A 16565-nucleotide genomic window follows, 5' to 3' on the forward strand; every position below is an offset into this window, starting at 1 on the left:
CCACTTCTAACACCTTATCTCGTTGGTTTAAGGAAACAGTATACAGAGCCTACAACGAAGATAAAACTGACTCAGGGGAATTCAAGCAGTCGGAATCCATCAACTGAGGGGGCTAGGTAACTCTGTGGCATTCTCACGGGGCTACTTTGGCCAATGTATTGGAGTCAGGATATTGGAAAAGTCCCAATACATTCGTTAATCACTACCTGAAAGACCTCTCTTACCAGTCTGAAGGATTATTTAGACTGGGTAGGTTTGTGGCTGGACAATGTTTAATTGATGATCCATAGTAACAATTAGTTAAGTGATTAATTGTTATTTTATAGACTAGCTTTCAGCCTATACGTTATTAGGCCAGTATTGTATTTCTTGCTGTTTAAATACTCTTAGCAGTCATATAGAGCTGCTAGGATGTTCGTTTTGGCATTAAAAGTGTTCACGATTTCATGTTATGGGTGATAGATTTTGTTTCATTTCTTTTGCCTAATTTTGCTTGGGACACTAACCAGTTGTTAGATAACTTTTAGTTATCATAACAGTATGATGGCATCATTCTATATGACATAGTTTGTTAGAACTGGCAGCGAAGCCGCCTATTAGTTCTTCTAACTATGGAATATAGGATGATACTTACATCCGCACCCGCCTCTCCAAAAGAAATGACCAATATCAAAGATGGTCGGATTTATAAAGGGAATGATTGCGCGAGCGTACACATGCTATTCCAGGGATGGGAGACCCTCCCTCGGGAGGTAATTCCCCATCCAAAATATTTTAATCCGAGTTGGGGTTACTGACAAATCTGACAAGAGACTTCATCATTTTCGGACCCTGATTCTTCATCATCCCCCTTTTTGGTCTCCTTCGCGCTTGTCTTCGATGCCATGTATGCTTCCATAAGTTTCTTTTCCTTAGTTTCCTTTTCCTTCAGTTTTTTCACTTTTCCTTTGTATTCCTTGATGACATTTTGTCAGCGTGTTCTCTGTACCTTTACACTTCTATCTCATATGTGGAGCGCGTATTCTATTCCTTCAAGAAACTTTTTAACAAAGTGGAGCCGATGTAGTGTGGTTGCTCACCCAAACATGGTCACGTGACTCTCTCTACATTATAATCATTGCAAAACAATTTATATATGATTGTAGACAAGACAGAAAAATATCCTCTTTCAGACTATTCATTTGTAAAATTAAAAACGTGTTTAATTTAGAAAAACAGATTCAATGACAAAAGTGCTCTATTCAGAAACCGATGGGGTCCACTAACGCAATACTTAGTGTTATATTTTATATAATAGCTTATATTTTTATAAGTAGTTGTTGGCATACAGCGTTGGCTGTTATTGTTTTGTTTTGTTTTTTGTACTTGACCATGTAAATCTATTTGTTGAATAAAAAAAATATCTGTCTGTGCATCGTCCTATGTATCTATGCAAATTTCATTGAAATGTGATGATTAGTACCTGAGATATCAATGGAAAAGCCGAAAATGACTAATCATTATGCAAATTAGGTTAATTATATGCATGGACTTTTACCTAAAACTAATCACATCCGTTCAAGCTTGGTATACAGACAATGTATGATGACCTACATATGCACGCCAATTTTCGTTATGATTCGATTAAATATGGCTGACTCTGGCACCCATTTTGTCCCTCAAATTTGCTAAATTCTGATATTTAAACGTGTCCGGAACTGTTTCTCGGAGCTGAACAGGGCGATTTCAATTAAATATCAGGGGGAAAATCTCTTCCTCTGGGTTCTCCACACGTGTCAGAGGGGAATCACGTCTTGTCTCTCTATCGCGTCCCCTCGAGGTACGGGATCGGGAACGTCACTTAAACTTTACAGTCAAATAGACGCACATAACAAAATACGTTTCAACTCTCGTCTTAGTCGGTCAGTCGAGCACTCTATAATACACAGCGCCCTGGGGAAAAGTCCCCAAGACTATCACAAGGCTGGCCCAAGACTCTCTCTAGACTGCCCCAAGACTGCGTCTGTCGTGGTGTTCTCGCCAAGACTAAAACTAAAACAACTTTATTCACTTTCAAAACCTTAACCAATTACAAAGAAGTTAAAAGACTCTAAGGCGTGGCCTTCACACATTCAACCAATCACACTAAGTACTGGACACGTCATATATTTTGATTAATCGTTCACTACGAATACTAACTGTCAGAAATAGTAGTCCGGATAGCGTCGGTTATATCGTTAGTTAGTTAGTTAGTTCCAAATCACTGAGCCAAGTTCCGTCCAGGACCTCACATGGGCCTAAACGATGACAGACATAACACAGCCATTCGCTAGCAATCAGCTAATTAAGTCGATCAACAGATACGTGCAAACAATTTCATTATACAAACTTTGTATGGTGATCATGCATATTGGGTTATTGGTGCACATCACTTTTTTTTCGAGATTCGATCCAAGATGGCCGACTGGCGGCCATTTTCTTTTTCTTCAGTTCGAAGGCGGAATATAGTTTCCTCCTCGACACGCCTGAGCTGATTCTCGTTGCCATTGACAACACATATACAAGAAATAGAAATATCTGTAATGTTATGTCCACTAGAATTAAAATGAAGTGAAACCAGATAAAAACGTATATATAAAATTTCCCGCATTTATTACATGAAAAACAATATACAACATTCATGGTAATACAACTGAAACCATGTTTGACCTCAACATTTCCCTTGGGACCAATATACGATTAGAATCTGTAATAAATCTGTATTACACCTGGGTCGATTACACGGGACAGAACCATATTTCTCTGGGTCTCCCTTTTCACCAGTATGTACCCCCTTAAATTAGTGTCACAGCGCCAGGCGGTAGTAGGCATTTGTGGAAACGTTGAACTATTCTCCTCGCTGGTCTGTAAAATGTGAAAATGTTTGTACATTATATTTTTAAATCCTGACATTTAAAGGATGATATGTAAGTGCCAAAATTACACGATCCTGATTATCACGGGAAATCGTAGATCCAATACAATCCGTTCTTGACATTGACATAACCTTGGCCAATGCTTTCCCAGTAGCATTACGAGGATAATCCCGTTTTTTGAAGTAATCACATAAATTACCCGCCTGGTACCGTGACACTAATTTAAGGGGGTTATTGGTACATACGGGTAATAGCTTAAAGCACAGTAGAGGGACTGTGCTTAAAGTTAAGCGTCAACTCCTGGTTTCTCTCTGTTGTGGACGTGTCATACCTAAATGCTGCATCATACCACGATGTATAGTCGTAACGCTTGGAACATTCTCCTCTGTGCAGACTCGATCGGCCATCAGTTTGTTTTGAATCTCTTTCAAATAAATACTAGGCTTAGATTTTTGTAGTACTCGATGTGCTGTAATACATTATGAGTGAGTTTCGAAAATTCCGTTAGGCCACAAGTTTCTCGATCAAAATTTGCAGTGGATGTAAATTTCTGACATATGGAGTAGGCTGTGGATTTAGAAACACCAACAATTATTGAGATATCCCCGTAAGAACGTCCACTAAAAAACATGTCCACTATATTTCCACGTACTGCATGAGGCGTTGCCGTACCGGGTCGACTTCGAAACATGGTCAAGTTGTTATTTCTCAACAAATTTGAGAGTAGATCTATCACGGGTAACATCGCGATCTTTGCGTTGATTGGTTATTGTTATATTTGTTGACAGCACGTCTTTCACGCACGTCTGGTTTCCAATATAAACAACTCTTTGATTTTACCGCAACTTTGATAATATCTACAGCAAATTGCAAACATTTACTCGCAAAGTTACAAAACAACTTCAGTAGTGTATTACTAGTAACATTTTATACAAAGTCAAGTTCGGGGTTTGGTGGAAACGATTGTAATAAGATTTTCCTGAATATCTATGAGTTCAGCTCTACATGCTTCATTTCACACCTAGTATTGTTCTGAAAAACTTCTAATGTAACTGTTCAATTATGTCATATAACAAAATTGGTTAAATACATATCTGAATAGGCCGTACAATGGAGACAAGATACACCTAGTACTTCATGGCCAATCAGATTGCTTCATTGCAGAAGCAGAGTCTGACTCAAATCTTCATTCTTCCCACAGTTCACATGACGGACACTATAAGAGAAACAGCTGCAATGAAGCCAGGCTTTATAGGATTTGTAAAATAACATAGATGGACTTACAGATATTTTAGTATCACCGTTCACTCTCTGTTGCCTTGTTAATGACACGCCCAACCATTGTCCATCTTTAATGTCTTCAAAATATTCTCCTTCCGTATCTCTTTCATTATCTTGAAAAATAACAATTGTAAATTATATTATTTGTATTCTGGAGGAAGCTACATCGGAAATAGATCTCTGTCGTAATGCCTAGACACGTCACGGCGTATTAAATAATTCTGAACGCATGGACACGTACAGGTGTCATTTAGGCCTCTACAAATGATGCATAGACACGTGCAGGTGTAATTTAGAACTCTACAAATGATGCATGGACACGTACAGGTGTCATCTAGACCTCTACAAATGATGCATAGACACGTGCAGGTGTCATTTAGACCTCTACAAATGATGCATAGACACGTGCAGGTGTCATTTACACCTCTACAAATGATGCATAGACACGCGCAGGTGTCATTTAGATCTCTACAAATGATGCATATGCACGCGCGTGTGTCATTTAGATCTCTATGAATAATGCATAGACACGTGTGGGTGTCATTTAGATCTCTAAAAATAATGCATAGACACGTGTACGTGTCATTTAGACCACTGCAAATGATGCATAGACACGTGCGGGTGTCATTTAGATCTCTACAAATGATGCATAAACACGTGCAGGTGTCATTTAGATCTCTACAAATGATGCATATACACGTGCAGGTGTCATTCAGACCTCTACAAATGATGCATAGACACGTGCAGGTGTCATTTAGAACTCTACAAATGATGCATATGCACGCGCGTGTGTCATTTAGATCTCTATGAATAATGCATAGACACGTGTGGGTGTCATTTAGATCTCTACAAATGATGCATAGACACGTGCAGGTGTCATTTAGGCCTCTACAAATGATGCATAGACACGTGCAGGTGTCATTTAGAACTCTACAAATGATGCATATACATGTGCAGGTGTCATTTAGGCCTCTACAAATGATGCATAGACACGTGCATGTGTCATTTAGAACTCTACAAATGATGCATATACACGTGCAGGTGTCATTTAGGCCTCTACAAATGATGCATATATCACGGGGGTAAATCTCCTCATCGGGGGTTCTCCACACTTGTCAGGGGGAAAACTCGTCTCGCTTCTCTATCTCGTCCCCTTGAGGTACGGGATCGGGAAAGTCACTTATACTTTACAGTCAAATAAGGCACACACAACGAAATACGTTTCAGCTCTCGTCTTAGTCGGTCAATCGAGCACTCTATAAGACACAGCGCCCTGGGGAAAAGTCCCCAAGACTATATCGCAAGGCTGACCCAAGACTCGCCCAAGACTGGACTGCGTCAAGGCTCGCCCCAAGACTCTCTCGGACTGCTCTAGACTTAGACTGCGTCTATTGGAGTACTCTTCAAGACCAACTCAAACTCTCTTTATTCATTTTCACAACTCTAACCAATTACAAAGCAGTAAAAAGACTCTAGGGCGTAACCTTCAATCACAAAGCCAATCACACTAAGTACTGAATACGTCATATCTTTTGATTAATCGTTCACTACATTAATAACTATGGATGTCAGAATAGCGACGGTATCTTGTAATTAGTTCCAAACCACTGAGCCAAGTTCCGTCCAAAACTTCAAATAGACCTAAACGATGACAGACATAACACAGCAATTCGCTAATAATCAGTTAATTAAGTCGGTTAACAGATACGCAAAAACAAATTCATGACACATATGCACGCGCGTGTGTCATTTAGATCTCTATGAATAATGCATAGACACGTGTGGGTGTCATTTAGATCTCTAAAAATAATGCATAGACACGTGTACGTGTCATTTAGACCACTGCAAATGATGCATAGACACGTGCGGGTGTCATTTAGATCTCTACAAATGATGCATAGACACGTGCAGGTGTCATTTAGATCTCTACAAATGATGCATATACACGTGCAGGTGTCATTTAGACCTCTACAAATGATGCATAGACACATGCAGGTGTCATTTAGACCTCTACAAATGATGCATAGACACGTGCAGGTGTCATTTAGACCTCTACAAATGATGCATAGACACGTGCAGGTGTCATTTAGACTTCTACAAATGATGCATAGACACGTGCGGGTGTCATTTAGATCTCTACAAATAATGCATAGACACGTGCATGTGTCATTTAGACCACTTCAAATGATGCATAGACACGTGTACGTGTCATTTAGATCTCTAAACATGCATAAACACGTGCGGGTGTCATTTAGATCTCTGCAAATAATGCATAGACACGTGCAGGTGTCATTCGGACCTCTACAAATGAAGCATATACACGTGCAGGTGTCATTCAGACCTCTACAAATGATGCATATGCACGCGCATGTGTAATTTAGATCTCTGCAAATAATGCATAGACACGTACAGGTGTCATTTAGATCTCTACAAATAATGAATAGACACGTGCAGGTGTCATTTAGACCACTGCAAATGATGCATAGACACGTGTACGTGTCATTTAGATCTATCAACATAAACACGTGCAGGTGTCATTCAGACCTCTAAAAATAATGCATAGACACGTGTACGTGTCATTTAGACCACTGCAAATGATGCATAGACACGTGCGGGTGTCATTTAGATCTCTACAAATGATGCATAGACACGTGCAGGTGTCATTTATTCCCTCTACAAATGATGCATAAACACGCGCAGGTGTCATTTAGACCTCTACAAATGATGCATATACACGTGCAGGTGTCATTTAGGCCTCTACAAATAATGCATAGACACGCGCAGGTGTCATTTAGACCTCTACAAATGATGCATAGACACGTGCAGGTGTCATTCAGACCTCTACAAATAATGCATAGACACGTGTGGGTGTCATTTAGATCTCTAAAAATAATGCATAGACACGTGTACGTGTCATTTAGACCACTGCAAATGATGCATAGACACGTGCGGGTGTCATTTAGATCTCTACAAATGATGCATAGACACGTGCAGGTGTCATTTAGATCTCTACAAATGATGCATAAACACGCGCAGGTGTCATTTAGACCTCTACAAATGATGCATATACACGTGCAGGTGTCATTTAGATCTCTACAAATGATGCATATACACGTGCAGGTGTCATTTAGGCCTCTACAAATGATGCATAGACACGTGTGGGTGTCATTTAGATCTCTACAAATGATGCATAGACACGTGCAGGTGTCATTTAGACCTTTACAAATGATGCATAGACACGTGCAGGTGTCATTTACACCTCTACAAATGATGCATAGACACGTGCAGGTGTCATTTAGACCTCTGCAAATGATGCATATACACGTGCAGGTGTCATTTAGGCCTCTACAAATGATGCATAGACACGTGCAGGTGTCATTTAGAACTCTACAAATGATGCATATACACGTGCAGGTGTCATTTAGGCCTCTACAAATGATGCATAGACACGTGCAGGTGTCATTTAGAACTCTACAAATGATGCATATACACGTGCAGGTGTCATTTAGGCCTCTACAAATGATGCATATGCACGCGCGTGTGTCATTTAGATCTCTATGAATAATGCATAGACACGTGTGGGTGTCATTTAGATCTCTAAAAATAATGCATAGACACGTGTACGTGTCATTTAGACCACTGCAAATGATGCATAGACACGTGCGGGTGTCATTTAGATCTCTACAAATGATGCATAGACACGTGCAGGTGTCATTTAGGCCTCTACAAATGATGCATAGACACGTGCAGGTGTCATTTAGAACTCTACAAATGATGCATATACACGTGCAGGTGTCATTTAGGCCTCTACAAATGATGCATAGACACGTGCAGGTGTCATTTAGAACTCTACAAATGATGCATATGCACGCGCAGGTGACATTTAGACCTCTACAAATGATGCATATACACGTGCAGGTGTCATTTAGGCCTCTACAAATGATGCGTAGACACGTGAAGGTGTCATTTAGAACTCTACAAATGATGCATAGACACGTGCAGGTGTCATTTAGACCTCTACAAATGATGCATAGACACATGCAGGTGTCATTTAGACCTCTACAAATGATGCATAGACACGTGCAGGTGTCATTTAGACCTCCACAAATGATGCATAGACACGTGCAGGTGTCATTTAGAACTCTACAAATGATGCATAGACACGTGCAGGTGTCATTTAGAACTCTACAAATGATGCATAGACACGTGCAGGTGTCATTTAGAACTCTACAAATGATGCATAGACACGTGCAGGTGTCATTCGGACCTCTACAAATGAAGCATATACACGTGCAGGTGTCATTCAGACCTCTACAAATGATGCATATGCACGCGCGTGTGTAATTTAGATCTCTGCAAATAATGCATAGACACGTACAGGTGTCATTTAGATCTCTACAAATAATGCATAGACACGTGCAGGTGTCATTTAGACCACTGCAAATGATGCATAGACACGTGTACGTGTCATTTAGATCTCTAAACATAATGCATAAACACGTGCAGGTGTCATTCAGACCTCTAAAAATAATGCATAGACACGTGTACGTGTCATTTAGACCACTGCAAATGATGCATAGACACGTGCGGGTGTCATTTAGATCTCTACAAATGATGCATAGACACGTGCAGGTGTCATTTATTCCCTCTACAAATGATGCATAAACACGCGCAGGTGTCATTTAGACCTCTACAAATGATGCATATACACGTGCAGGTGTCATTTAGATCTCTACAAATGATGCATATACACGTGCAGGTGTCATTTAGGCCTCTACAAATAATGTATAGACACGCGCAGGTGTCATTTAGACCTCTACAAATGATGCATAGACACGTGCAGGTGTCATTCAGACCTCTACAAATAATGCATAGACACGTGTGGGTGTCATTTAGATCTCTAAAAATAATGCATAGACACGTGTACGTGTCATTTAGACCACTGCAAATGATGCATAGACACGTGCGGGTGTCATTTAGATCTCTACAAATGATGCAAAGACACGTGCAGGTGTCATTTATTCCCTCTACAAATGATGCATAAACACGCGCAGGTGTCATTTAGACCTCTACAAATGATGCATATACACGTGCGGGTGTCATTTAGATCTCTACAAATGATGCATATACACGTGCAGGTGTCATTTAGGCCTCTACAAATGATGCATAGACACGTGTGGGTGTCATTTAGATCTCTACAAATGATGCATAGACACGTGCAGGTGTCATTTAGACCTTTACAAATGATGCATAGACACGTGCAGGTGTCATTTACACCTCTACAAATGATGCATAGACATGTGCAGGTGTCATTTAGACCTCTGCAAATGATGCATATACACGTGCAGGTGTCATTTAGGCCTCTACAAATGATGCATAGACACGTGCGGGTGTCATTTAGATCTCTACAAATGATGCATAGACACGTGCAGGTGTCATTTAGATCTCTACAAATGATGCATAGACACGTGTGGGTGTCATTTAGATCTCTACAAATGATGCATAGACACGTGCAGGTGTCATTTAGACCTTTATAAATGATGCATAGACACGTGCAGGTGTCATTTACACCTCTACAAATGATGCATAGACACGTGCAGGTGTCATTTAGACCTCTGCAAATGATGCATAGACACGTGCAGGTGTCAATTAGACTTCTACAAATGATGCATAGACACGTGCGGGTGTCATTTAGATCTCTACAAATGATGCATAGACACGTGCAGGTGTCATTTAGCCAACGCATTATAACGATATATGCAAATCCATTGTGACATTATGACAACAACTTATGCAAATCGCATTAGAGTAGTATGACAAATTAATTTATGCAAATCGCATTGTAACATTGCTACAATTACCTGTGTTATCAATGAACACTTGTTGACAACCATGCGGCGATAATACGCTACATTTATATAGCGCTCCTGGTTGATTTAAGCCAGTTTGGTAGCTTGAATTATCACGTGGTGCTCCAACCAGTACCCTGCAAACAAAACAAATAGAGTTTTTCTCCACTGAATTTGACCGAATGTGGCGTTTTACTTCTTGGACAAAGGTTGTAACTGTACATGAGATAATATTAAATGTGTGGCAATTAATTTGTCTCACCATTACTGCTAAATTACTCATTTCCTAATTACAATAAATATATTACCATATAAATAACTGTTATTGTTTTCGCACCCACTTCGCTTCGTCAACCATACATTTGTTGGTGACTACATTACGTGCATATATTAACTGAAAAGTAAAACTGAGGACTTCAAAGATTCAAAGATTCTTTGAAAAATACTTGGGTGTGTAGAATTTGAAACAAAGAATTTTATTGACAACATTTAGAACTAGTATTCACAATTTAGCAATAGAAAAGGGGAGACATACGCAACCGAAAATACCTACTGAAAATAGAATTAGCAAACAATGTATACAGAATAAAATAGAACAAAATGCATTTTGTTATGATATGCTCACAATATAAAGTAATACGCCAACAAATCATTCAAGACATTATATTTCCAAAAGAAACACAGGATGATCTCCAGAAATTTAATTTCTTGTTGACTTCAAAAGATGATGTAATAATAAAAAAGATTGGCAATTATATTCATAACGCATTTCAATCAAGAAATGAAAATGCCATTTGATATGTAACACTTGCTTTATCCTATTAACAACTAACTTTCTTTTTGTAGTAGTAGTTATCACAACTAATCTTTATCGCTATTAACTGATAGAAATTACCAGACAAAAGTACGACCCAACCGTTAAATGGACACCATTTATGGATCCTATCACGTTAGCTTTGCTGTAAATAAGCCAGGCTCTTGATCATGACAACACGTTAAACGTAATAAAACCTAGCAGTATATTCACCATGTGCAAGTAAGTATATTACCAGAAGATACAGTTCGTTAAATTTATGTGCCTCAAGCCACGACGATTCATGGTATTATGAAAACATCACCAAAATCCGGATAAAGGGAGATAAAACAGTGTGGGAGATTGGTTTGGAGAGTTGCGTAATCGAACAGTGTCACTGTAAATATAAACGTAGAACGTGGAAGTACTGGGTTAAATCGTTATTACCATGTGGATACATATATTTTTCATGTTATTTAACCATAACTTCACTTCTTTTTATCGGATTTATTTCATTGTTGTATGTGATTATCAGTGTTTATTATCTTTAGTTATGTTATCAAGATTGAGTAGTAGTAGCAAAATTTCCTATAGATTTATGCTGTTTTCGTGACGCAAAGAAACACACTTTGGCCTGTATTCAGCCATTTCTATCAGTTTACATAAGTGTGTTCTCCCTGATTGGCTCAATTAAAATAACCAGTCATATTAATTGACGCCAAGGATTAAAATTCTAAGGTGTGAATCCACTCTTGTCTTTAAATTGACAAAGAGTGTTAATAAAGACAGACTTCATCCTTTGTACTCCAAGTGATACATTGTTCCAAATCGTCCTAGCGTATGTAGTTTTTCAACTAGCTCTATCTCGTTGCTGTACAACTGAATAAATGCGTGTTCACCATTAGAACATTGCACACTGGTATACCGTCTACTGCTTGATGTATCTACAGTCTATCTGGTGAGATTTAAAGATCCTATACTGTTTGTGGCAGTTTTCCCCCACAAATGTTTTCTCAATGGATGATATATTATGAAAGAATAAATCGAACGTTTCTTCTGTCTGGCTTTGACAGTGTGAACATTTACTTTTGTTTATGAATGTTTGCAGAATGGCGTCCAGGAAACATGTCATTCTTCAGAGTATTTTAAAAATCTGAAATCATTGAGTGTGACACTTGTCAATTTGAATGCCCGGTATTAAGTCCGCTTCTTTTTTGCTATTTTTATTAACTTATTACAAGTAATGTTACAAAATGTCAGGCACTTAGGTATTTAAATAACGTAGAAATTAATGGATATTTTTGTCTTACTTTACGCTGATGATATTTTGCTTCTTGTAAATATGCTAGATATATTCACTGGGACCAAGAACATGTGTGTCAATCTGTTGTTAATTTGTCTAAGGCAAAATGATTGTATTTATAGACTTGGACATTGTGAACAGTGGTTCTTTCAGGGTAATAACGATAATGAAGTTTGTGCCTTACTATAAATATCGTGGCTTTGTGTTTTCGCGCTAAAATATGTGCTACTGTAACATTAGCTGACCAATCAAAGGCATTCGCACATTTTAATGAAATGACACTCTGCTTAAAATTTGTTTGTTATTTTGTTCGTTTTAATCTCGATCCTGCTGACGTCACCTGGCGTGTTTTGTTTTATGTTTAGTCTCGTCAGTAGTCGTGTTCGATCAAAAATGTTGATAATTGTGAAATATTGACGCGAGGAATAAAAACATCGATAAAAAAACTACTCGACAAAATAACATGGCGGGTTCAATGCATACTGTTATGTATTATTCACCGATACACGGCAAAATGTCTCTAAAACTGATAGAACATTGTTTTTATAGTGAATGCTCCGATGAATTCTGACAAGTAAAAAATAACATTTATTTATTTCGAAGGTGGCATTATATAAACCAATAGAAACACATATTAGTTATTTGTCAATTTTGGGATATTTCTCGAATTCAGGATTAACAGGGAAGAGCGTGTGTGCTCTATACAGATTAATATTGTTTATGCATTAGTTTATTATAATATAGTGCTAAGTGAGCTTTTCAGGGGGAAAGTTTCTTGAGGATGTATCAAGCATTGCCACTGGTCCTTAAACTAGTTAATTTATAACCATAAAACAAACTGCACCGATGTCTTAATTTTACAGTTTGATACATATACAAAACCGCAATTAAAATTATTGTACCTAATCCACAATAACAAGTATAAAATGCTTGCTCATAATATTTGGTTTGTTGCACATTTACTGCAGTACAGTATGTTTATTAGCCTTAGTCAAGGCTGTTCAACCCACTTATCAACTTGTTGTCACTAACACCAGTAGACAGAATACTAAATCCAGATGTCAAATCTTGATTCACTAAGGAATGCAGCATTGTATATTTCAACATTTGTGACAATATTCTTGATATTTTTTACTATATCAAGATTTTTGTTTGTAAAACACGCATCGTGTGCTTTCTTAGCTCCCATGTCCACAGTGTGTCAGTCTGTAAAGTGTCAGGTTGACATGATTTAGAAAGACAATCGTGTCCGGTTATTATGATTTTGGAAAGGGTGTGTCAACTTGTTATTATTTTAAGGAAAGGGATGTCTTCCATTGTTTTATTTAAAAGTTCCAATTCAAAATTAATCGAATTAATTGTTTAAAGGTCTTTACTAAACATATACGCATGAAAAAGAGAGATGTAACATGCACTACATAAAATCATTGCCTACTGCTTGGAGTTACTGATGACCTCTGAAGCCAAATAACATGCACTGACAGCCTAATTATAATACATTGGTAAGCAAGTTATTTTACGTACCACTGTCCTTGGTCGTTTGTATGTTCCAATACTGTGTAACCGAAGTAACTGTCCGCTAATCCAGGTCCATTGAAAACTACTGGATGATTAATATCGATATTAAAACTCAGACCAAATGCCAGTAGATGAACACAGGCCAGGGTGCGTACAACCACCATCGTGTCTCGCTCTATAAATAACTATTGTATATATGCCTATATTTTAACCACGTTATAACCCCCGCAGTTCGTGTCTTGGCTTTAGAATATGCAAATGACCTCGCTGGCAGACTGAGATAAAGTTAGCCAACTTATCAGATTACTTCCAGTGCTTATCCCACTTCCTCTTCCTCTTAGCAGTTGATATCCCTTCGTGTCCCGACTCCTTTCACGACTCCCTCCGTTCATGGAAATTATGTCCTCTTCGTCGTAGTCATCTACTCTTATGGTATAAGGGAAATCTTGCATACTAAATCCTCATACTGCGCAAGATTTAGTTTCACTGCATGACACTGCCAACTCCCGCACCTTGAATTTGAGTGTGCCAATCCATTGTTGTGATTAAAGACAAAATAACATAGCATTCAGCGTTGGTTGTGTTCAACGTGACAGGACAGGGTATTGAAAAACAGTGAAAAGGCAGTGTCATGGACGTTTGGGTTTAATTTAAACGAACAAAGTACGCTGCTTTCAATGTCAGTTGTTTTTTTATAAATAAACTTGTGTACAGTACAGTATACAAACATGCGACAACAACTGTAGAGATGCAGATTCTCAGAAAACTGAGTAAAACTTCATGTATAGAATAGGTAAGATGGTGTAGAACGGGGGAGTAGAGCTTTAAAAATTGGGGCAGCCGATAATGTGTATTTTGTGATGGGTGTGTCTTCCTACGAATCCTAGCAACAATCACATAATTGCACTATAATACAATACCGCTATGGTAAACTTGTCTGTAAACTTTACAATAGTGTACCTGCCCCTCTGTTTATCGGCAGAATAATCTAGGTGTAATGCAGTGAATGGTACACAGTGTTATGGTCATCGGGCATATGTACCCACTACGTTTGCTTTTATTGAAAGTTACTGTATTGTAGTCAATCATGTTAAATGTTCTGGCACGATAATGCTCCATGATATTATACGATTTATTTACTCGCCATTCACCAAACATGCCAGATAAATAGTGTCCGTGTCATGACCCCCCAAGACAAGGGAATAGAAACAAGATCAAGAGCGTATGAATCACAGTTAATTGTATGTTCCCATTGGACAAGCATTTCACACATGACCTAGTTTGGAAATCACTTTCATACCAAGGTCTGAGCGCCAAGGTCCACGTCCGGATAAAATGTCAACATTTGTTTGTATAAATGAGTTTTCCAAGTACACACAACTTGGGAGATATGACTCAAGGATGTAGTTGACTTATCTGACGAATATTAATCATGACATCGGTTATTTGTATACTTTCATTTTACTTTCATTCAAATTTGGGGGTCGGCGTTCGTTCCCTGAGAGTGCCACGCCATCAACGGACAACTGCAGAAATCTTATACTGAAGATTTTCGTTTACATATTTTCAATCTACTAAAAAACTGAATATATTAAAGTCTAATATATTTTTATGAATTACAAAAAACAATATTTTTTTCACAATATGGTCAACCCCATCATAATGAATATCAAAATATAGATATTTTATGTAGAACTTTATTTTGTCAATAGTTTTATAAATAGAAGATGTGAAATATCAATATTATTATCAATATCATAAGTCATATTGTGCAAAGAGCTTAAGGACTACGTCATTTAAGAATACAACCTTTCATCACTCTTGTAAATTCACTATTTTCAGGTCTGCAATAATAATGTGGATAGCTTACAACTGATTTGCATATTTCCAACCCTCTTTAATAATCAATACAAATTATGGGATATTTCAACTTACTGTGATACCTCAAATAAAATGTTATGTTCTGAAATACTGTAATAGTAGTTGATGTGATTAGATTTATACAGTGACCAGGTACATAAGTGTTAGAATACATCATTGTTGCTGAAAGTATTTGTGTCAAAATTGGTTTTAACGTACACTGATGTTTGAAATGAACATAACATTGCGTCCGTCATAAGTTCGCATTCATTTTTGAGCCTCTGTCCGATTAACGCGAAAAAAGTCATATATTACATTTCAACAATGTCACAGGTCTATATGAATATAATTACAACACGGTCTTTTATTTTGAATATATGGAATGACATGCAGTGTGAACACCGTCTGACCTCCTGTTGTTTCAGACTACATTGTACTAGTATTCTGGTCCGCCATCAGTAGATGGTTAGAACAAGATTTCGCTTTAGTGGTCTGTTGAGGGCGCTCTCAAAAAGTCGCAACGCGAACAAAATGACGTGTCCAGTTATCGATTTGTTTTTATGAGTCCTTCGATTACACAGTGTGAGTGACGTCTGACGAGCACCCTGTACTGACCATACCACCGATTTCTGTTTGAGAACCTGAAACGATCCAGTGTAACGTAAGAAAGGTTAGTCCATATTAGAATTCATAACGTCCTCCCTACCATCGCAACTCACCGGTGTGATTCAGGAAGTGCTCAGGTTCGCTGGTAGTGCTTTTTGTATCAAAGCGAGGCTATCAAGTCTCCGTTGGGGTGGAGAAATACCACAAATGTTGCATAATCATGGTAAGAAGAATACTACAAATATAATAATCACTTATAATAAATGGTTAAATATATTACATCAAATTAAAGTAAACATACACAGGTCGACGTGGCTAGCTATGACCAATGTGAAATGAAGTACAAGAAGATGCTAGTAATTTGTTCTAGGATCTTAATTTGTGGTTTCTAAATTCTATATTGACGCCAAGGTAATTGTTCATATGAACTTTCCCGCGGACAGTTTTATCGATGTGGATGT

The 16565-nt window shown here is 38.1% G+C and overlaps 2 protein-coding genes across 3 annotated transcripts in view; one reads left to right on the forward strand and one right to left on the reverse strand.

The window, feature by feature from the left end:
• Window positions 1-10001: 10001 nt before the first annotated feature.
• On the reverse strand, window positions 10002-13905 carry LOC146740973 (integrin alpha-9-like). Its single transcript, XM_085501931.1, has 2 exons — window positions 13645-13905; window positions 10002-10161 (listed from the first exon to the last, which is right to left on the reverse strand). The coding sequence occupies exons 1-2, from the start codon at window positions 13800-13802 to the stop codon at window positions 10002-10004; spliced, it is 318 nt and encodes a 105-aa protein (XP_085358057.1). The 5' UTR covers window positions 13803-13905.
• A 2091-nt stretch (window positions 13906-15996) lies between these two features.
• The window catches only part of LOC102803466 (UDP-glucose 6-dehydrogenase-like), a 54142-nt gene continuing 53573 nt past the window's right edge, over window positions 15997-16565 (forward strand). Inside the window, exon 1 of one of the 2 annotated variants that reach the window (XM_085501552.1) lies at window positions 15997-16168. Coding sequence is in view for 1 of the 2 variants with exons in the window: in XM_085501551.1 (XP_085357677.1) it covers window positions 16325-16327 (3 nt within the window). In the remaining variant the exon portion in view is untranslated. Of the gene's footprint in view, window positions 16169-16286; window positions 16328-16565 lie in introns of those variants that run through there. The other variant, XM_085501551.1, reaches the window with a different exon arrangement.

The sequence above is a fragment of the Saccoglossus kowalevskii genome, chromosome 7 (genome assembly GCF_978046115.1).
Source record: "Saccoglossus kowalevskii chromosome 7, keSacKowa6.1, whole genome shotgun sequence".
Classification (NCBI taxonomy): domain Eukaryota; kingdom Metazoa; phylum Hemichordata; class Enteropneusta; family Harrimaniidae; genus Saccoglossus; species Saccoglossus kowalevskii.